Raw genomic sequence first — 22543 nt, 5'->3', positions numbered from 1 at the left:
CATGCAGGGGGTGCCTGGATGGCTCAGTCAGTTGCGCCTCCGACTTTTGATCTCAACCAAGGTCTTGATCTCAGGGTCATGAGTTCAAGCCCCACTGTGGGCGTAGAGCCTACTTAAGAAAATGAAAAACAAAAAAACAAAACCACAACATATGCAGAGGAAGGGCACAGAGGTCTGCGTCCTACACGGGGAGCGGAGGAGGGTGGTCTGAATCTGGCTGTGAACGCTGAAGCCTCAGGCCTACAGGTTACTGCATGTGAAACAGGTTGGTTTCAAAGCACCCTTAAGTTCTAGGTGGTTTTTAAAAATTATTAATAGGAACAGTTAAAAAAAAACAACTCTGAGCAGAAAGCACAGAGTTCCCATGCACCACTCTGCACAGCACAGTTTCTGCTACATTTTTTCGCATTTGTGTTAGTATAGTGTTTGCAGGTTTATCTGTAGGATAAATTCCTCCTGGTGGGATTGCTGGGTCAGAGGGCAAATGCATTTGTCATTTGGGCAATTAGAATGGCAGCTGCCTTTCAGAGGATTGTACTACTGGGAGCTCCCACTGGCCCTGTGTGACGGCTGAAGCCCCTTTCAGCTCTAACAGCTTTTATCCTGCCTCCCTCCCAGGACTCAGGCCCAGCGGGTAGATCTGTGGGGAGTTTTTCTTAGACGTGGGCTCCTAAACTGGCCACAGCGAGCTGTGCCACATGTGAGAGAGCGCCAATTAGAAAGTGCTTGGAGGCAGAACTTCCAAGCTATTGCCCTGCGCAGATAATTCCCCACACCTGTGACACCCTGGGGAGGCTTCCTGAGTCGCATCTTTGGGGTGTCCCGCTCTCACCAGTGTGGCCGAGCCACAGGGCAGCCTGTGCTGGCCTGGCACCCGAGAGCAAAGCTCCAGCCCAGCTGGGCCGCCCAGTATGCTTGTCCTTGCCACAGAGGCCTATTTAAATTTCTGATCGTTAAAATTAAACTACACATTCGGTTCCTCAGGCCCACTAGCCACACTTCAAGTACCCAGCAGCCACATGTGGCTGGCTAGGAGTAAACATTGAATAGCCCAGATCTGGAACATTCCCACCACCCCAGAAAGTTCTGTTAGACCCTGCTTCTCCGGAGAGGTGACCCTCTGGATAGGGCTAGTAAAACTAAGACAACTGTTAGGTCCGTTATTAAACGAAACGAGACTGAGACAAAGTGAAAGTTATTTAAAGCTTTATTTTATGATAAGTATTAGAAGTTAGACTGGTCAGGGGAACCAGACTGAGACAAGGTGAAAGTTATGCAAAGCTCTATTCTACGCTAAGCATTAGAAGTCAGACTGACTAGTCAGGGCCGGCTCTGAAGAGAGCGACCACCCCCAGCTTACATGCTCAAGAATTGACTGACCAGTCAGGGCCGCCTCTGAAGAGGGCGACCCCTCCCCATCTTATAGACTACCTTTTTTTTTTTTTTTTTTTAATATATGTATTTGTTTATTTATTTATTTATTTTAAAGATTTTATTTATTTGACAGAGATCACAAGTAGGCAGAGAGGCAGGCGGGGGGGCGGGGGGAAGCAGGCTCCCTGCTGAGCAGAGAGCCCGATGCGGGGCTCGATCCCAGGACCCTGGGATCATGACCTGAGCCGAAGGCAGAGGCTTTAACCCACTGAGCCACCCAGGCACCCCCCACCAGACTACCTTTAATAGAGCAAAAGTCTGGCCACACATAGGTGGCCAATGAGATTGAAGTCATGTTAGGTCACACGCAGGTGGCCAATTGAATTGCAATTTACCCTATAGTAGCTGTTTGAACTAACCTATTACTCTGGTCAGAATTGGTGCTCAAGGTTGGCACCCAAACGGCGGGGTTTACATTCTTTGGTGGCTAGGGAAAAAGTATGTGTGTTTCTTACTGATTGGATGTCTCCACCTGGCCCGACTCGTCCTTGTATTCTGGGTTCTGGTATCAGGAACTGGCCGACCTGGCCTTGTATTCTGGGCTCTGTTATTAGGAACTAGCCGACCATACTTTACTGGTTTCCCAGACTTGCTTCTAAGTAAGTTTCTCTGCGGGGGAGGGGGGCAGGGTCAGTTTAAGTTTTACTGCACAAACAACAAAATGGCTTTTAACCAAGATGGAGTCACTCTGGCTAAATAGGTCCTTACAACAACAACTTAATGTAAGGCGTATTCCTGGACTGGATCCTGATCCAGAAAAAGACATGAACGGCTCAACTGACAAAATGGGAATCAGGTCTGAGGAAGAGTTAAGAGTGTGGTATGTGTTCACTTTCTTTGTTTTGAAAATTATGCTGTGATTAAGATGTTAATATTTGGGGAAGCTGCATTGTGAAGTGTTTTCAGAAATTCTTTGTACTGGTTCTGCAGTGTTTTTCGTTAGGTCTGAAAGGATTTCAAAATAAAATTTTTTAATTAAAAAAAAACTCTAAAACAGAAAAAAAGAGCATGTGCCTCCTGGAACACGACTGGAGACAGAAACAGAGCTGTGGAGTAAGTGTGGTGTTCATGAAAAGCCAGTGAATGAGCGAAGGGTGGTCCATTTTGTAAGTGATGGTTGGAGAGACAGGAATGCGGGGTTTGGCCCCTGACCTCAACAGCTGGACTAGCTGCTTTATCCATCCGGGGCCTCGGTGTCCTCTCTGAAAAGATGCCCCTTGCATCTCAGGAGACTGCTGTGAGGCTCCAAGAACTGTAAAGAACCATACCCGTGGGAAGAGCCTGCAGAACCCAAGCCGGCCCCAGACCAGCCCTCGTGAAAGATTACAAGCCGTGCCCGCTGCTCCTGCTCGGCTGTGCGGTTCAGTACGAGCAGCTGGAGGGCTGTTAACTGTGATTTTTTTTTTTTTTTAAAGCCCTCGTGGTGGTCCTCTTCTGTTCAGTGGCTCCCATTCTGAGGCCCCATGCCCCTGAAAGTCTGGCCCCTCTGGTTACATGGCCGTGCACCTGCTGGGGGCCCCCAGGTCAGCATTTGCTTTCTTCCTGATGCTTTCTGCAAGAGAGAGGAATCCTATTGCTTCATGTTGCCTACGCTCTGCCTCACAGGGCTAGTTTCATGTTTTAATTGCCTGCCAGTGTTTGTGCTAAAAGAAAATAGATATTTAAGACCATTTTGGAAAAAAAGTCATCCCTAACTCCTCTCCCCCCGACACCCCAGGCCTGATTGTTTTTCCACCTTGCCCACAGCTGCTGTGAGTTACCCACCACACAGGGGGCTCTCCTTTCTCCTCTCTAGGACATGCCAGCCCTGTTTTCACTGTTACTGCCTTCATTACTACTGCTGACTGCCTGATACCCTGTCCTGGAGTCTCCCCATAGTGCACCACACCAGCGGCCATTACGGTATTTACAGCTCTTTCATTGTGAGCTGATTTTGTTTTTAGTACTGAATGTTCTATCTTGCTTGCCTGATAGTTCCACAGGGTGCTGAGAATCTCAAACCAGGCATGTAGAATGGACAGGCTCCAAAGGTTGTGATGGTCTCAGAAATTTTATTTATTTGCCCAGATCGAACTGTTGGAACTCCTATTAAGCCAGTTCTGGCCCATATGTCTTACTGTTTGTGAAAGAGGTCTGCAGGCTGTTCCAGCCTTATTCCAAATTAGAAAAAAAAATCAAAGTACAGAGGGCCAGAGAGGAAGAGATGATAGCATTGGTGGCTTTGTGGCTGTGAAGGTTCCAGGCATGATTTGAGCCAGCACGCTGATGGCGCGGATGGGGAGATGGGGGCCTGGGAGGCACTGGTTCGCCCAGGGCTCTGCCTGAATTCCAGTAGACAAGGCTAGGACCAGGAATCCGGAAGGTTCAGAGCCAGCACCACTGCACTGTGGTCTGAGCAGACCTCTGGGGGCTCTGTCACATTCTGGGGGGTAGTGCTGCCCAGAGCTAGGGACACTTACCAGCCAGGTTCCTCCTGCCAATGGCCACGAGGCCTTCAAACAGCGCTTTGCCAGGGTTCTCACCGGTGGTGGCCACGCCATGCAGCCAGATGAGTAGCATCCGGTGGCCGTGTTCCTGATAGCTCTTGGTGCCTGACGACCATGAGGGGAGAAAGAGAAGGAGCCAACCGAGCCCCCTCTTGACTGCCCTGCACCACCTCCCGCACATGCCAGGTAGGAGAGAGCCAGGCCCTTCTCTAAGCTCCAGTGGAGCTCAGCCCAGAGATGGGGAGAGGAGGGACAGGACAGGCTCAGAGGCGGTGGGGGCGGAGGTTTTGTGTTGAGGACTCTAGAACTTCCCCAGCTGCAGGCTTTCTCCTGAGCGTCCACCATGCATCATGTTGGTGTCGCTCTGAAGACAGATTTGGCACTCCTTGTTGTGATCCCATGACGCACGGGACTACTCCCTGCTTCTCTGGCTACTCACAATAACCTGTGCCTTGCCCGCCAGTGGTCCTATTTTACAGATGAGAAAACCGGCTTAGTGCAAGACAGAGGTGGCCATGTTCTTTCCCCTACACCAGTGGTTCTCAGCTGTAGGTGCTCACTGGAAACCCCCCGGAAGCCTTCCAAAAAATACTGACACCTGGGTACCATCCCCCACCCACCCGGCGAGATTCCAACCTACTTGGATCTGGGTGCAGCCTGAGCAGTGAGCGGTGTTAAGCCTTCCCAGGTGATTCCAATGTACGGCCATGTTTGAAAATAACTGCCCACACTCTGCGATGTGGGAGGAGGGGGTGAGCTTTTTACTCCACTCTGTGACTAGGTAGGTCTCCTCTCCCATCACTGGGGCCAGGTCAGTCCACCGAGTGCTCGGACTTTCTGGCTCCCTCTGGGCCATCAGCAGGCACTTCCTCATGTGCTGCCTTTGGCATAGCGGCTTCATTTGGCCCATTTATTCACTATCTCTTGCCCCCGGCCACATTATTTAGGCGTGCTCCTTTATCCTTTCTGAAAGTTCTTATCCCTGCTCTGTTCCACTAACTGGTGTGCATATTTTTCTGTCCAGTATCTCTCTGTGCTAATTATTTGAGCTTTATAACAGGTTGAGTCTGTTTGGATTAGATCCTCCTCACTTTTCCCTTCCCTTCACTATTCCCTCTTCGGGGTGCCTGGTGGCTCAGTCGGTTAACCATCGTCTGCCTTCACCTCAGATCATGGTCCGGGGTCCTGGAATTGAGTCCCGAGTCAGGCTCCCTGCTCAGCTCAGGCCCCCCAACCTCAGCTCATGCTCTCTCTCCTGTGCTCTCTCATACATGCTCTCTCTCTCTCAAGTAAATAAAATCTTTAATCATTCCCTCTTGATTCTTTCAAGAGAACTCTAGAATATTTTAGTCAAGTTTCAAAAACCTCCTATTTTGATGTGATTAAACCTGAATCAGGGGAGCCTGAGTGGCTCAGTCAGTTAAGCATCCAGCTCTTGGTCAGGATCTCGGGGTCATGATCTTGGAGCCAGGATCTTTGGGTTGTGGGATTAAGCCCAATGTTGGGCTCCGAGCTCAGTGAGGAATCTGCTTGGGTTATCTCTCCCTATCCCTCTGCCCCTGCCACTTGTTCTCTCTCTGTAAAATAGATAAATCTTAAAAAAAAAAATCAAAATTTTAAACTAGTTTGGGAGAAATCGATGTCTACCTAACACTTCTAGCCGGGAATACAGACTGTCATTCCACCTACCCAAGTCTTTTGTTTATAGTTGAACTAATGTTTATTGTTTTACTCATATGCCATTCATATTTCTTTTAAGAAACTATTGCAAATGGAATAGCTTTTCCAAAATACCTCCCCACCTATTGATGGTAGACAGGAATACTATGGTGTCTGTATTTTATCATATTTATCATTTTTATTATATTTATCATATTTAGCCATTTCACTGCATTATTTTATTGAGTTTTTCAGTTGACTGGACTTCCTGTGCATGATTATAGCATCTGAAGTTAATAAATCTCTCTCTTCCTTTCAATATTTACAGTCCTTATTTCTGTTTGTTTTCTGTCCTAGTACCAGGGGCAATTTTTTTTTTTTTTAACTTGAGAGCGAGACCAAGTGAGCATGACGGGGGGAGAGGCAAAGGGAGACAGAGAAGCAGACTCCCAGCTGAGTGGGGAGCCCAACTCAGGGCTCAATCCCAGATCTCAGGACCCCGGGTCCAGGACCTGAGCTGAAGGCAGACACTTAACCGACTGAGCCACCCAGGAGCTCTGGGCCAACATTTCCAAACAGATACTAAATAATGGTGGCAAGATCTGGTCCTCTCCTTTTTATAGGGAGTGACTTTAGTTTGGTGTGTGAATGATGGGTATCAGCTTGGCCTAACTCATGAAGAATGTGAAGTTCACAGGTCAGTGGGGAGGGAGAGGCAGAGGGCACAGCCTGAGCAAAGGCCTGGAAGAATGGAGAGCCATGTGGGATGGCATGCGGCTTACTGTAGTCAGGCTGCGGGTTGCACGGGCTTTCCCCCAAGAAACACAGAAAACCGAATATCCAATGCCCCCCCCGCCACCGCCCACCGGTCACTCTGGGGTGGGGAGAGGCAGGGCGGTACCTGTCCACTGCTGCTCGATGGCATGGACGTGGGCCTCAGTGAACTCCCAGCAATATGCCAGCTTCTTCCACTCGTGAGGCCGCAGGTCCCTGGAGGCCAGTCGCCACAGCACAGAGTGGAATTGCTGCCTTTCCTGCCGATGGTCCTGCTTAAAGGTCAAGTTCTTCCCATAGGGATCCTTGGGGTCCTTGCGCACGGGGTGATCCTGTGGAGCAGATCCCAAAAGTGCAGCTGCCATTTGGGGGGAATCCCTGCCAGGCTCTCCTGTGGGAGTTTGGAGGGGCCCTAGCAGCATCCCAGGGCTGGGGCATCGTGTGTGCTACTCGGGTTTCTTGCTCTGTGCCTTGCTTTGACTTTGGGAACCCCAGCAGCTCACACTGTTCCTCTGTCCAGAATTCCTTTTCTCACCTGCCTGTCCCTCAACCCCACTGCCACAGTCCAAAGATCACCCACATGCCACCTCTTCTGGGAAGCCTTCCCAATTCCTCTCTTCTCTCTGTGTTTTTGTTACACAAGCACGAGCAGAAAGACTCGGCGGCTGTGGCTAACACCAGTCAAGCCAAACCAAGGATCAGGCACTAACTAGATTTCCTGAATCCCAACAAGTAGTAAAGACGGGCTTACAGAATTCTTTCTATGCAAAGCAGGTGATGAAATGAGAAGTTACAAAAGAATTATGTGATAGCCTAAGTTAACCCCACAAAAGCCTAAGTCCCTCTAAAGGTCGTGGGTACAGAGTTATGGTTCTTAAAAAAGCTCAGGTGGGTTCTGGCATCTGCAGCTGCAAATCTTATATCCTGGTCAACAGTGGCCAGTGACTCGATGACCCAGGAGACTGGCTGTCACCTGGGGAGGTTCCTCAGCAGGGTTCCCAGCTGCATTTGTGCATGGGATCATCTGGGAGCTTTAAGAATCACTGACTCCTGGGACACACCTGGCTGGCTCATTCTGTGAGGCATGCGACTCTTGATTGTGGGGTATAAGCTTGAGCCTCACGTTGGGTGTTGAGATTAATTTAAAAAATAAAATCTAGGGGTGCCTGGGTGGCTCAGTGGGTTAAGGCCTCTGCCTTCGGCTCAGGTCGTGGTCCCGGGGTCCTGGGATGGAGCCCTGCACTGGGCTCTCTGCTCGCTGGGGAGCCTGCTTCCCCCTCTCTCTCTGCCTGCCTCTCTGCCTACTTATGATCTCTCTTTCTCCCTGTTAAATAAATAAAATCTTAAAATAAAAATAAAATCTAATAAAACAAAACTACGGCTGCTTGGTCCCCACACCAGTGATTCTGATTGAATTAGCCTGCGGGTAGGGAGGTTTGTGATTCTAACTGCCCAGATGCCTTAGCATTGAGAACTTTTCAAGTCTGAGGTGTTAGAATCAAGCATAAAGAGGAATCAGTTCATCAAATCCTTGGTATTAATATTTTGGGGTCACAGGAGTAACCTGTTATATGAAAAGGGGCTGTAATGTTTCTAGAATCTAGTATGTCCATGAAAGAGAATATCTTATGATTCCTATTGAAATTTGTTACTGATTTTGAAATAGTGATTTTTATGAGCAGTACAGGAGAAGCTAAGTTTGCAGACAATATTGGAATGTTTAAGATATTTGAGATTCACTTTTTTTTTTTAAGATTTTATTTATTTATTTGACAGAGAGAAATCACAAGTAGGCAGAGAGGCAGGCAGAGAGAGAGGAGGAAGCAGGCCCAGGGTCAAGCAGACCCACTGAGCCACCCAGGCGCCCCTTGAGATTCACTTTATAGGTTTGATTTACTGGGATAATTTAAGAATTTAGGGGGCACCTGGGGCACCTGGATGGCTCAGTGGGTTAAAGCCTCTACCTTCGGCTCAGGTTATGATCCCAGGGTCCTGGGATGGAGCCCCATATTGGGCTCTCTGCTCAGCAGGGAGCCTGCTTCCCCACCGACCCCTCACCACTTGTCTCTCTGCCTACTTGTGATCTCAGTCTGTCAAATAAATAAATAAAATCTTAAAGAATTTAGGGGGCATCTGGGTGGCTCAGTCAGTTAAGTGTCCACTCTTGATTTGAGCTCAGATCATAATCTTAGGGTGTGGGATCGAACCTCATGGTCTGCTTGGGATTCTCTCTCTTCCTCTTCCCCCACCTCCCTCTCTAAAAAAAAAAAAAGGAAGAAAGAAAGAAAGAAAGAAAAACTAAGGAAGCAAAGTGCTTTAAAAAAAAATATCAGGGGCGCCTGGGTGGCTCAGTGGGTAAAGCCTCTGCCTTCGGCTCAGGTCATGATCCCAGGGTCCTGGGATCGAGCCCCGCATCGGGCTCTCTGCTCGGCAGGGAGCCTGCTTCCTCCTCTCTCTCTGCCTGCCTCTGCCTACTTGTGATCTCTCTGTCAAATAAATAAATAAAATCTTTAAAAAAAAAATAAAAATAAAATTTGTTGATAAATTATTAGTTTTTAAAAGTGAAATAAATGCAAAAATTATTTTCCAACTATAAAAACAACCTCAAAGACCAAAAAAAAAAAAAACCCAAAAACAAAAAAGCCCCTCCCTACCTGACCCCATTTACTGGCGACTGGAACAGCATGATCTTACATCTGCTACTACTCTTCACCAGTTCCTCAGCAAGCATCACTAATCCATCCCAGCACTCTTTCCTTCTGGGCTCAGAAAGTTGCCTGGAGACAACACCCCCAGCAGCAATCCCAGTCACCTGGAGATGGCAGTGAGCGGAAACCAATTTGCCATCTCGGTCCTCTCGCACGCAGGCGTGCGCACACGCGTCCATCCGCCCATCCGCCGGGCGCTCTAATAGCATCCATACTGGAACGCCTGGGTGGCTCAGTTGGTTGGGCGGCTGCCTTCGGCTCAGATCATGATCCCAGGGTCCTGGGATCGAGTCCCGCATCGGGCTCCTTGCTCGGCAGGGAGCCTGCTTCTCCCTCTGCCTCTGCCTGCCTCTCTGTCTGCCTGTGCTCGCTCGCTCTCTCTCCCAATGTCCCTGACAAATAAATAAAATCTAAAAAAAAAAAAAAAAAAAGTAATAGCATCCATACTACCTCCACCCCGGCATGACCCCCCGGACTACCTTGGCTCTCTCAGCTCCAGATGCTCACAGTCAGCTCTGGTGGTGGGTAAGGCCAGGATTATCCCCTCCTTGGAAACAAGGGTGGGCGGTGCGGGGACCTGAATTGGGTGAGGGCTGGGGTTCAAAGCCAGCCCCACCTCGCGCCTTGGCCGCTCCCTCTGCAACATGGACAGACTTTGAGCAGGGTGTCCCTACCTTCTCCCACGTGTAGAGGCGATCAGCCTTTATGATCATGTCCACCAGGTTGACGTGGTTGCTGCGAGCGGCCACTGCCAGGGCGGTTTTCCCTTGCTGCGAGGAAGAAGTAAGGGAAGCCAAAGTTGCTACAGGAGGGCTGTAGGGTGGCCTCTAGCATCTGCTGCAAACGTTCTGCCCCTAAGAAAGCGGCTTCCAGTAGAAAGGAGAGCAGAAATGTTTTCTGGGCATGACGAGGGGCATGGAAGGCATGGGAAGAATGAAGCAGTAATTCCAGCAACTGCCTCTTGTTTAGATTTAGGAAGTCTTAGAGCACATGAAACTCAGCCTGCATAACTCTTCAACATCACCTGTGAAATAGAGGTCACCTCTCCCGCTTCTCAGCTGAAACCAGAGCCCAGAGAGGGTGACTGGGATCGTCATGTCACGTCTGCCCGCCCCCACCTCAGGCCTTTTGCATCCAGCACAGGGCTGGCCTCAATCTCCAGGCAGGTGCAGGGAGTTGGGAAGCTCCTCCTCGCACCTGGCCGGCTGCCCTGGGGCCCAGCTCAAGCCAGGGAGCCCCCCTCCAGGTCTAGCCTCAGGGTCTATTTCTGCCCCCGCCCCAGCTCTTCCACACACCATGTCAAGGATTGTGCAAGCCCCTTTCCCTCACAAGCTTGTGACCTCCTTAGCCTTATAGCAAGTCCTCAGCTCATCTGGAACCTCTGGCCACCTGAGGGAGTAGCGCCCCCCACCCCCCGAGGCACAAAGAGCCAGGAAGCTACCCTACCCCTGACCTACATGTAGGGGACTGTGAGACAGTGATGTGATGCTCCTCTACTCCTCCCCCTCACCAATGGGCAACTCAAGGAGCTCAAAATCTGAGGGACCATGAAACAGAAGACAACCACCTGATAGTTCTAGACCGGCAGAAGGGCAGGCCTGGTCCTGAGGGACCTCAGAGGAGGAAGGGCTAGGAAGGCTTCCTGGTGGAAGCAGCATCTGAGCTAGTATATAAAGGATGGGAAGCTTTCAACAGTCTGAGAGCAGGAGGTTTTTGTAGTAGGGTCTCTGGCAAAGAGGAAGCCATGAAAGCTTGAAAGGGAGGCTGGTTGGGAGCAGATGTACCTTATCTCTCAGGTTCAAGTTAACCCCCGCGATGAGGAGCATCTCCGCTATGTCCTGCCTGGCGTGCTCAGCCGCAAGGTGGAGGGGTGTCTGCTGCCTCTGGGGAAGAAGCCAAGGGGATAGGAGAGTAGAAAAGCATGTACAAGTGGCCCAAACTCAAACCAGGACTGGTCCAAGGTGGGTATACTTCTAACTGCATCTTAACAAGTTTCTCTAAGAAGTTATGGGAGGGAGTAACATGGGTTTAGTCATAAACTCAGTACCAGAGAAAACTTGATAAAAAAGCTGAAAGAATAAAGGAAAAAAATACCACTTGCTAGCTAAGTTAATCTCTGTAACGAGCCCAATATAATTCTTCTAGTCTTTAATGTAGAATGCTTTTGGTTTGTTGATTTTACATGAGATCATCCCATCTATATATTTTGGGTCCATTTTTCTACCTAACTTGTCCACATATTATAAACTCCGACAAAGCCCATTTTTAACAGCTCCACAGTAATCTATGTCTAACCCATAATCTACCTGATCATTTCTCTATTATTAAATATTTGGGCCATTTGCAAATTGAAGATTGATAAGCAATGTTGCAACAGGTATCTTTGTGCATGAGTTTCTAATGTATTTCTTGAGGCCCAATTCACTGAAGCGCAAAGCCTGATCGTTTTGAAGGTATGTGCTGCAGACTGCCAAGTTGCTTTCCACTGCTTGTGGTTGTAGGTACAGGCACTGAGGACTACATGGTTGGGGGGAGGCATGTGGGGAACGGGCATTGAAAGGGCTCCTAACTGAGCACAACTTCAGGACTCAGAGGCCTCTTGTGACACAAGACTGCCCCACTCACCCCTGTCCTGGAAATTTTCCCAAAGCGGGGATAAAAAAAAATCAGTGAAAGGAGACAGTAGAACGTAGCAAGATGTTTACTGGAGTGTTTGATGGACCATGGCAGCAACGTGGAAACCACCAAAATGTTCCAAATATAAGAATGGTTGATAAAATGCCATTCCCTTCAACAAATATTCACACAGCTCTTGTACAAACTAAAGAAGTAATTTCTCAGCTCTGAGCCAAGCTAGGAGATGGCAGCCAAGCCCTGCCAGCCTGGGAGGGTGCCCAGAAGCCCTCTGGGGCCCAAATGGTTTCTGCAACCACTTACATTGTCTGTGGCATCCAGGTCACTACCGGCATCGAGGAGGAGCTGGACCAAGGCAGGGAAGTTGTGTTTCACAGCTAGGTGCAGAGGAGAGATGCCCTGCTGGGGGAGGAGACAAATGGGTCATCCGATGGGTCCCTCCCAGGACGGCCCTGCACAGGTTGGTAGGTTAGTGCTGGGGGTGGACAGAGGGAAGGCTGTATACAAAAAGTGCTTTTCGGTTTGGCCCTTCTTGCTCCTTGGAGAACATCATTGGCTCAAGGAATCCATAGACCCAAAGGCTGAAACCCTGGAGTTTCTGCATTGTAAGTTGGGTGGGAGCCTGAAGATCCAAGTTTGAGACCTCGCTATCCCAGGAACTCACTATGTGACTGTGGGCAAGTCATTTCCCTTCTCTGGACTCTTCATCTAACAAGTGATGTTTCCTGAGGTTCCCTTCTAGCAACATTTAAAAATTCTCTAATATCTCATTGAATCCACACATGAACCTAGGCAGCGTATATAGAAATGGTGTTACTAGTATTTTCTTCTTATGAACAGGAACGCTAGGTTCAGAAGACATAAATGACTTGCCCATAGCTAACAAGAACCTTGTGTTATTGGGAGTTTCTCCCCCGAGCACCAAGGTAGGTGCCTGATTACTGTTTATGCATGAAAGGAATGAATGAGAGAGTCAGCTGGAACCAGAACAGAGACCTCACAAGTCCAACACACATCCAAGGCCTCTCAAGGCTGGAAGACTCCTTCATCTATGGTCCCTTATGACTCCCTCCTGACCATACGACAAAGTGGAGATACTGCCATCCTTGTCACTTGGTGATATAGTGACACAGACACAGAGGAATAGTACAAAGCCAGTAAGATTGATAGTGGAAAAACACCCTCATATATTGAGTATAAAAAGATTAGAGAACAGAACATACACACAGACACACAAAATGATAAAAATGTCTTCTACCAATGTCTATTAGTTTAGGCCAGAAATTTTTTTTAAATAAAAAAAATGAAAAAGGTTTATTGATATTGGAAAAGAAGATTTAAACTATATGGTGATTTTGTAGGCAATGTGATTGTATATCTAGGCAGGTTAAAAAAGTTATTTCCCCCCCCGCAAAAAAACTGTAGTAAAATTAATTCAAAGTCATATAGAAGATAAAACCCAAGACAATAGCATTCCTGTTTTGAATCCCTACAAGAAATGACAAATCTTTTAAAAGATATCTTCTCCATGACAGCCCAAAATACAAAGTATCTATGAAGAGTGTAATTGTTAATGGACATATCAAAGGCAAAATAAAGCCATATAACATCACTGAGGGATAGAAAAGAAGACAAAGAAATAGCAAGACTTCATGCTCCTAGTGAAAATATATTATAAAGATGACCATTTTCTCTTATATTTACAAGTTTAATGTAATCCCATACCCAAATTTCAATAAATGCCAAAAAGGATTCTGAAACACATCTAGAAAAAAAAAATTTTTTTTAAGATTTTATTTATTTGTCAGAGAGTACAAGCAGGCGAAGTGGCAGGCAGAAGCAGAGAGAGAAGCAGGCTCCCCGCTGAGCAAGGAGCCCGATGCGGGACTCAATCCCAGGACCCTGGGATCAGACCCAAGCTGAAGGCAGCGGCTCCACCACCTGAGCCACCCAGGCATCCCTAGAAAAAAAATTGTTTAAACCCAAGTAAACCTACTCTAAGAATTTCAACAGTGTCCTCAGATCATTGCTGGATGGCTGTGAAATCAAAATCCGGCCTGGAAAAGGTGTGCTGTGCCAGTGAATGGGCAGAGACTAAAACTGGCTCAAATGCACATCTCAGGTGAGAAACAAGTTCTGGAAACTTGTCAGAACTACAAGGCCTGGCTTTCCAGGAAGCTGCAAACTATGGAGATAAGCGAATACACCAGATCTAGCCTCAGTTGTCCTGGAAACACATCTGGGGGAATGTGGTCTGAAAGGGGAGTGGAAAGAGAGAAAGTTGTTCTTAGTTGTTTTAGATTTTAGTTGTTTTACATTTTATTTATAAAAAACAAAAGAACCAAAAAGTACACAAGATACCTAGTGAAGGCCTTCTTCCACCCCTACCATCCATCTGCTTATACTCTGCACTCCTAAACCCCACTGATAATCTTTTTTTTTTTTTTTTTTTTTTTTTTTTGGTCAGAGAGAAAGAATAAGCAGGGGAGCAACAGGCAGAGGGAGAAGCAGGCTCCCCGCTGAGCAAGGAGCCTGATGCAGGCCTCCATCCTAGGACTCCAGGATCATGACCTGAGCTGAAGGCAGATGCTTAACCAACTGGTTAACCCAGGTACCCCCAATAACTGTTTTTATTACACATATGATCCACATCTTGCAGCAATCTGGAAGGACAAAGGAGGGCAGGGCATCCCTAAAAGAGACCAGGATGCGCCCCACGCTGCAGTATTGGCTCATAGTATTGGCTCTATTGCCTTGCATCAGAGGGAGGGGACATCCATACTAGAGGCAACCAAAGATCCCCAGCTAGCAGAACACTGGTCCTCCTGGACCAGCAGATAGAGGTAGCTGAAGTTGGTGAATATTTAGCAGGTATTCATTCATTCATGAGTATGTATAGATTGTCCACTGTGTACAAAGTATGTTCTAGGCACTGAGGATCCAGCAGTGGACAGAACAGACAAAGCATCATCAGCAACAGCATCAGCAAAGAGTTTGCATTCTGTTGGGGAAAACTGACAATAAACACAAGAAACAACTTGTCCTATCAGTTGTGCCAAATGCTAAGAAGAAAGATCCCATCGGAGGCAGAAAGTCATCAGAGATGGAGTGTCTGCTCTTTTAGAAGAGTGAACAGAGGTTGAGGTTGCCTCTGATGAACAGACACTAGGGGTGGCCGCTGTGTAGACCGAATCAGCCCCCAACACGGGCGGAAAGAGCACGAAACCCCTACAGGAAACAATTCATTGTAATAGTCCATGAAATTTAAGTATTTAATAAGATGTGTCACAGAAGGGAGGCTTATTAAGTAAGAGGTGTTGAGATAAGTAGTCAGTCATTTTGGAAGGAAAAATACACACCGATCCCTGTTTGATACCATAGATATTTAAAATTTTATTTTTTTTTAAAATCTGATTTTTAAAAGTTGGCTTTTAAAAATTTATGGAGGGGTGTTTGGCTGGCTCAGAAGAGCATGCAACTCTTGATCTTGGGGTTGTGAGTTCAAGCCCCATGTTGGGTGTAGAGATTACTTAAATAAATGATAAATAAGATAAATCTTTAAAAATCAACTCATGGGGGCACCTGGGTGGCTCAGTGAGTGAGGCCTCTGCCTTCGGCTCAGGTCATGATCTCAGGGTCCTGGGATCAAGCCCCGCATCGGGCTCTCTGCTCAGCAGGGAGCTTGCTGCCTCATCTCTGCCTGCCTCTCTGCCTACCTATGATCTCTCTCTCTCTGTCAAATAAATAAAAGTAAAAAAATAAAAAAATAATTTTTTTAATCAACTTATGAAAAAATTAGAAGAGAACAAATTATTTTGAAGTTAGGAGCAAAGAGATTCATTTACCAGGCATAGAAACAATATAAAAAAAGCAAAGGAAAAACATCAGATTTGACTTGTTAGGATCTTCACTCTTTAGGACCGTGTCTTTGACACTGTTACTACCAGTAGATTATTTTCATTTTTTTAAAAAATGTAAATGTGGGGCGCCTGGGTGGCTCAGTGGGTTAAGCTGCTGCCTTCGGCTCAGGTCATGATCCCAGGTCCTGGGTTCGAGCCCCACATCGGGCTTTCTGCTCAGCAGGGACCCTGCTTCCTCCTCTCTCTCTGCCTGCCTCTCTGCCTACTTGTGATTTCTCTCTGTCAAATAAATAAATAAAATCTTAAAAAAAATAAAAAAAAAATAAAAAAATAAAAATAAAAAATGTAAATGTAACAAAAATAATATAAGTAAATAAATAGGGGCAAACCTAGCCCAAATGAAAAGGTAGACAACTTACAAGGAAGAAATCTTTGTTGTCAACGTTGGAGGCAGAAGGCTGATATATACTACATACAGAGTAGTATACAGTAGTAGTAAAGTACTAGTAGTAGTAAAGTAAAGAGTAGTAAAGATGCAAACTAATTGAAAAATCAAATTAGATCCCTACATGTAAATGTGCAAACAATTTGGAGAGACGATTTACCACAAATGGAAAAATGTTCACTTTTGATAATAATCGAAGGGGTGTAAATTAAGACAATGGTGAGGGATACTTGATATTTGTTTTTTAAAGTTTATCTTCTTGTATATTCATTACACCCATCATGTGCCTCGGACTCACGATCCTGAGATCCAGAGTCCCAGGCTCTTCTGACTGAGCCTGCCAGGTGCTGCTGGGGTCTTTTTTAATTGGGAGAAAATGTAAAGCTCTTGGGGTAAGAGGACCACGACACTCGCAGCCTGGATACTGCTCGTGGTTCTACAGATGCACACGAGACTTTCAGGAAGTGGTCCAGCTTACATATCAAGAGCTAGAAAGATGCTCACAATATTTGACCTCAAATTCCCTATGTCTGAGAATCTTTCCAAAAAAAGAAAAGAAGTCATATGCATACAGCTGTGCTATCTGTACTGGCAAGTAAGCCAGATGCTCTATCCCAGTGGAGGAGGTTGATAAATCATGGTGCCTCCATTCATCAGACCAGATGTCACCATCAGTACCTATGCAGCCACATGGAAATGCTCGTGATTATCTGGACCCAAAATTATATACGTAGTATAATTCTAACCAAAGTAGTATATATGTATATGTAGTATATGTAGTATAATCTATACCAAAGTAGGCAATTGAAAAAAAGAGAGTAAATAAAGAAGAATATTTGTGCCAGGGTAGTAAAAATCTGGATGATTCTGTTTTCCAAACTTCCTTTTATGTTTCATTTCTTTAAAAAAATTTTTAAGTTCAACTTTGTTGGTGGGTTTAAAGTTTTATTCATATATGTAGAGAGATATGTTCCTACAGAAGAGTAAATATTAAAATCATTTTGATTATCTCCAATTAATTTATAGTCCTACAATGATTATTCTAAATCTTATATTGGTTTTTAAATTTTATTTATTTTTTTATTAATCTTTTTCTTAACATATAATGTATTATTTGTTTCAGGGGTATAGTTCTGTGTTGTTATTTTTTTTTTCATCATGATAATGTATACTCTTTAATTCCCATCACCTGTTTTATCCATTCCCTCCACCCACCTCCCCTCTGGCAACCACTAGTTTGTTCTCTAAAGTTAAGAGTCTGTTTCTTGGTTTGCCCCTCTCTCTCTCTTTTTTTTCCTTTGCTTGTTTTGATTCATAAATTCCACATATGACTAAAATCATGTGGTATTTGTCTTTCTCTAACTGACTTATTTCCTTAGCGTTATACGTTCTAGCTCCATCCATGTTGTTGCAAATGGCAAGATTTGGCTGAATAATATTCCATTAACTATATATACCACACTTTCTTTATCCATTTACCTATCAATGGACACTTGAGCTGCTTCCATAGTCTGGCTATTGTAAATAATGCTTCAATAAACATAGGGGTGCATGTATCCCTTTGAATTAGTGGCCTTGTATTTTTCAAGTAAATATCCAGTAGTGCAATTACTGGATCATAGGGTAGCTCTATTTTTAATTTTTTGAGGAATCTCCACACTGTTTTCCAGAGTGGCTGCACCAGTTTGCATTCCCACCAACAGTGTAAGAGGCTTCCTTTTTTCCACATCCTCACCAACACTTGTTACTTATGTTTTTTTTATTTTAGCCATTCTGACCCATATGAGGTGATCTGTCATTGTAGTTTTGATTTGCATTTCCCTCATGATGACACATTGAGCATCTTTTCTTGTATGTATTGGCCATCTGGATGTCTTCTTTGGAGAAATGTTTGTTTGTGTCTTCTGTCCAATTTTAAATTGGATTATTTGTTTTTTGGGTGTTGAGTCTTTATATATTTTGGATCACTAACCCTTTATCAGATATGTCATTTGCAAATATCTTCTCCCATCCCATAGATTGCCTTTTAGTTTTGTTCAGTGTTTCTTTTTGCTATGCAGAAGCTTTTAATTTTGATGTAGTCCCAATTGTTTATTTTTGCTTTTGTTTCCCTTGCCTCCAGAGACCTTTCTAGAAAAAAGTAGCTATGGCTGGGTGCTTGTGGGGCTCAGTGTGTTAAACATCGACCTTTGGCCCAGGACCCTGGGATGAAGTCCCACATCCAGCTCCCTGATCAGTGGGGAGTCTGCTTCTCCCTCTGCCTGCCACTCCCCCTGCTTGTGCTCTCGCTCTCTCTCTCCCTCTCAAAAATAAATAAATGAAAATTCTTTTTTTTTTAAGATTCTTTATTTATTTATTTGACAGAGAGAGAGAGATCACAAGTAGGCAGAGAGGCAGACAGAGAGAGGGAGAAGCAGGCTTCCTGCTGAGCAGAGAGCCCGATGCAGGGCTCGATCCCAGGACCCTGTGATCATGACCTGAGCTGAAGGCAGAGGCTTTAACCCACTGAGCCACCCAGGCACCCCATAAATGAAAATTCTTAAGCAACTTAGCTACCCAGGCACCCCTTAATAAATGAAAATTCTCAAAAAAAAAAAAAAAAAGTTGCTATGGCCAATGTCAGAGAAATTACTGTGTTCTCTTCAAGGATTTCCATGGTTTCAGGTCTCACATTTAGGTCTTTCATCCATTTTGAGCTTATTTTTGTGTGTGGTGGAAGTGGTCCAGTTTCATTCTTCTGCATTTGGCTGCCCAGTTTCCCCAGCACTATTGGCTGAACAGACTCTTCTTCCCATCGTATGTACGTTCCTCCTTTATCGAAGATTAATTGACCATATAATTGTGGGTTCATTTTCTGTTCTATTCCATTGATCTGTGTGTCTGTTTTTAATGTCAGTACTATACTATTTTAATTGCTATAGCTTTGAAATATAACTTGAAGTCTGGAATTATGATACCTCCAATTTTGTTCTCCTTTTTCAAATTGTTTTGGTTATTCAGGGTCTTTGTGGTTCCATACAAATTTTAGGATTGTTTGTTCTAGCTCTGTGAAACATGCTGTTGGTATTTTGAGAGGGTTTGCATTAAATCTGTAGACTTCTTTGGGTGTTATAGACATTTTAATATTTGTTCTTCCAAACCTGAGCATGGAATGTCTTTCTATTTCTTTGCATCAACTTGAATTTCTTTCATCAGTGTTTTATAGTTTTCAGAGTACAGGTCTTTCACCTCTTTGGTTAAGTTTATTCCTAGATATTTTATTGTTTCTGGTGCAATTGTAGATGTGATTATTTTCTTAATTTCACTTTCTGCTATTTCATTATTAGTGTATAGGAATGCAACAGATTTCTGTACATCGATTTTATATCCTACAACTTTACTGAATTCATTTATCAGCCCTAGTAGTTTCTTGGTGGAGTCTTTAGGATTTTCTGTACATAGTATCATGTCATCTGCAAATAATGAGAGTTTTACTTCTTCCTCACCAATCTGGATGCCTTTTATTTGTCTGTGTTGTCTAATTGCTGTGGGTACGGCTTCCAGTGTTGAATAAAAGTGGTGATAATGGACATCCTTTCCTTGTTACTGAACTTAATGGAAAAGCTCTCAGTTTTTCTCCATTAAGTATGATGTTGGCTGTGGATTTTTCATATAACACCTTTATTATGTTGAGATATGTTCCTTCTAGACCTACTTTGCAGAGACCTTTTATCACAAGTGGATATTGTACTTTGTTGTAAGCATTTTCCACATCTGTTGAAATAATGTGGTTTTTATCCTTTCTCTTATTGATGTGATGTGGGGTCGTTCTCTTAATTTCACTTTCTGCTGTTTCATTATTAGTGTACAGAAAAGCAAAAGGTTTCTGTACGTTGATTTGGTACCCTTAAGTTGATTTTTTAAAAAATATTTTATTTATTTGACAGAGAGAAATCACAACTAGGCAGAGAAGCAGGCAGAGAGAGAGGGGAGGAAGCAAGCTCCCTGCGGAGCAGAGAACCTGATTTGGGGCTCCATGTCAAGACCCTGAGATCATGACCTGAGCTGAAGGCAGAGGCTTTAACCCACTGAGCCGCCCAGGCGCCCCACCTTAAGTTGATTTTTTAATCGAAAAAAAAACACAATTCTCAGCTGGAAAAATAAACATGTGAGCATATAAAAGGATACAAGGTTAGGATATTTAAGAAGACGAGCTTCATATGACTTTAGAACAAATTACGAGGCAACAATAATTAAAATGCTATGGTACCAGCTAAAGATTACACATATAACTTATTGAAAGAGAATCACTTGCCCAGACATAGAGCCTATCATATATCAAAATGCGAATATGTGATAAAGGAAAGAATGAAAAAGTGCTAAGAAATGTTATAATTATTTAATAAATGTACCTGACATAGAAATATTAAAAAAAATTGGGGGGAGGAAATCTATTGAGTAATATATCATACTATATACAAAAAAAATACAGTGTAGAGCAGCTGGGTGGCTCAGTCATTAAGCGTCTGCCTTCGGCTCAAATCATGATCCCAGGGTCCCGGATGGAGGCCCACATCGGGCTCCCTGCTCTGCGGGAAGCCTGCTTCTCTCTCTTCCACTCCCCCTCCTTGTGTTCCCTCTCTCTCTGTGTCTCTCTCCGTCAAATAAATAAAATCTTAAAAAAAAATACAGTGTAGGAGGATTAAAGAGTCAAACATCAAAAATCAAATCATGGGGGCGCCTGGGTGGCTCAGTGGGTTAAGGCTGCTGCCTTCGGCTCAGGTCATGGTCTCGGGATTCTGGGATCGAGCCCCGCATGGGGCTCTCTGCTCAGCGGGGAGCCTGCTTCCTCCTCTCTCTCTCTCTCTCTCTGCCTACCTCTCTGCCTACTTGTGATCTCTGTCAAATAAATAAATCTTTAAAAAAAAAAAAATCAAATCATGGCTAGAAGATTCCTAAACTAAAATTCAAAACTTGCATCAAGAATACCTGTGATTACACAAACATTTACATCTTCAGCATGTCAAAAAGTTGTTAGAGCAAGCAACAGCAACATATATTATGATCCAAGAGTAATAACCTCAAAGAAGTTGGTTAAAGAAAATCCACACAAGTATAGACAAAGGATTAGAAGAAATAACTCACAATAGAAGAACTTCAACTAGAAAAACAAATTCCTGGGAAAATTCAGGGTCAACAGTAATCAAAGAGATTCCAAATCAAGCAATAACAAAGATCAGTTAACTATGAAATTTATAGAAATGTTAATACCTAATATTGGTGAAAGGTCACTTATAAATTATTGGGGGCTATGTGATCTGACCTTTCTAGAAAGGATTTAACAAGTTACATGAAGAATCACAAAAATGTTTTTACCACCTGACCCAGAAATCCTATTTGGAGAATTCATATATGATGCAAAAGAAAATACAAAGTTATAAGCCATAAAGATGTTCATAAATTATTATTTATCCTGACAAAGTCAAAAACAAATACTCAACAGCTGAGGAACTGTTAAGTGTGATGTAGTCATTGAACCACATCTGGCATTAAAAATGGTTGCTAGAGGGCGCCTGGGTGGCTCAGTGGGTTAAACCCTCTGCCTTCGGCTCAGGTCATGATCTCAGGGTCCTGGGATCGAGTCCCACATCGGGCTCTCTGCTCAGCAGGGAGCCTGCTTCCCTCTCTCTCTCTCTCTGCCTGCCTCTCTGTCTACTTGTGATCTCCCTGTCAAGTGAATAAATAAAATCTTTAAAAAAAAAAAAAAATAAAAAGAAATGACCTCTAAAAAACAAACAAAAACAAGAGAAAAAGAATGACTTCTTTCTAATTTAAACAATAGATAGTTCCTCATTTACATAATAGGACTAATAGTACCTAAAGATAAAGAAACAAAGGCCCAGGGAGGTCAAAGCAACTTGCCCAAGGTCATTCAGTTTGTGATGGGCCCTGCCAGGCCTCAAAGCCAGGATGTCTGACAAAGTCAGGATGTCTGACAAAGTCCATGTCTAAACCACAAGAATATACTGTCCCCTGTGAGTGTACCACATAACATAAGCAAAAAATGAACAACCAAGAGGGTAGATTTGTAAAATAAAAGACCATCATTAAGTCCCAATGGCTAAATGAGTGGAGAACACATGCGAATAACTCACTTGGAAGGAAATGTAGCTTGTTTGCTAACCCTGTCCTAGAAAGAAGCTTATCTGACCCTCTCTCATGCTAGCTACCAGGCCCTCCAGTCCTGGCCCTCATCCCAACCGCAGGGGCCCAAAGCACCTGTCTGTGCTGTGCTTTATCAGGGAAGTCATGGAGACTTTGCAGTGGGGACCCCTTCAACCCAAGCCCCCACACTTACAGGATCAGCCATGTTGGTGTGGCCTCCTGCGTGGATGAGGGTCCGGGTCATGTCCTCAGAGCCACCGAGGACTGCGTAGTGGAGACAGCTCTGTTTTTTCTAGAGGGAAACAGGCATCAGTGCCCTGTCCTGAAAGTCCCTCACAGTGGGCCTTTGGTATCCATTATTCCATTTGTCACACACACACACACCACCACACACACACA

The 22543-nt window shown here is 44.7% G+C and overlaps 1 protein-coding gene across 5 annotated transcripts in view; it reads right to left on the bottom strand.

Moving 5' to 3' along the window:
• Window positions 1–2153: 2153 nt before the first annotated feature.
• ANKDD1A (ankyrin repeat and death domain containing 1A) overlaps window positions 2154–22543 on the bottom strand; it is a 41999-nt gene continuing 21609 nt past the window's right edge. For 3 of the 5 annotated variants that reach the window (XM_047739052.1, XM_047739053.1, XM_047739056.1), the window contains 7 exons: window positions 22338–22436; window positions 11999–12097; window positions 10846–10944; window positions 9736–9831; window positions 6481–6685; window positions 3894–4025; window positions 2154–2986 (listed from right to left, as the gene is read on the bottom strand). In XM_047739052.1, the coding sequence (XP_047595008.1) occupies window positions 2925–2986; window positions 3894–4025; window positions 6481–6685; window positions 9736–9831; window positions 10846–10944; window positions 11999–12097; window positions 22338–22436 (792 nt within the window). In that variant the 3' untranslated portion in view covers window positions 2154–2924. The remainder of the gene's footprint in view (window positions 2987–3893; window positions 4026–6480; window positions 6686–9735; window positions 9832–10845; window positions 10945–11998; window positions 12098–22337; window positions 22437–22543) is intronic. The other 2 variants (XM_047739054.1, XM_047739055.1) reach the window with 1 other exon arrangement.

Source organism: Lutra lutra, chromosome 7, assembly GCF_902655055.1.
Source record: "Lutra lutra chromosome 7, mLutLut1.2, whole genome shotgun sequence".
NCBI lineage: Eukaryota > Metazoa > Chordata > Mammalia > Carnivora > Mustelidae > Lutra > Lutra lutra.
This window is presented reverse-complemented; position numbering and strand designations above follow the sequence as displayed.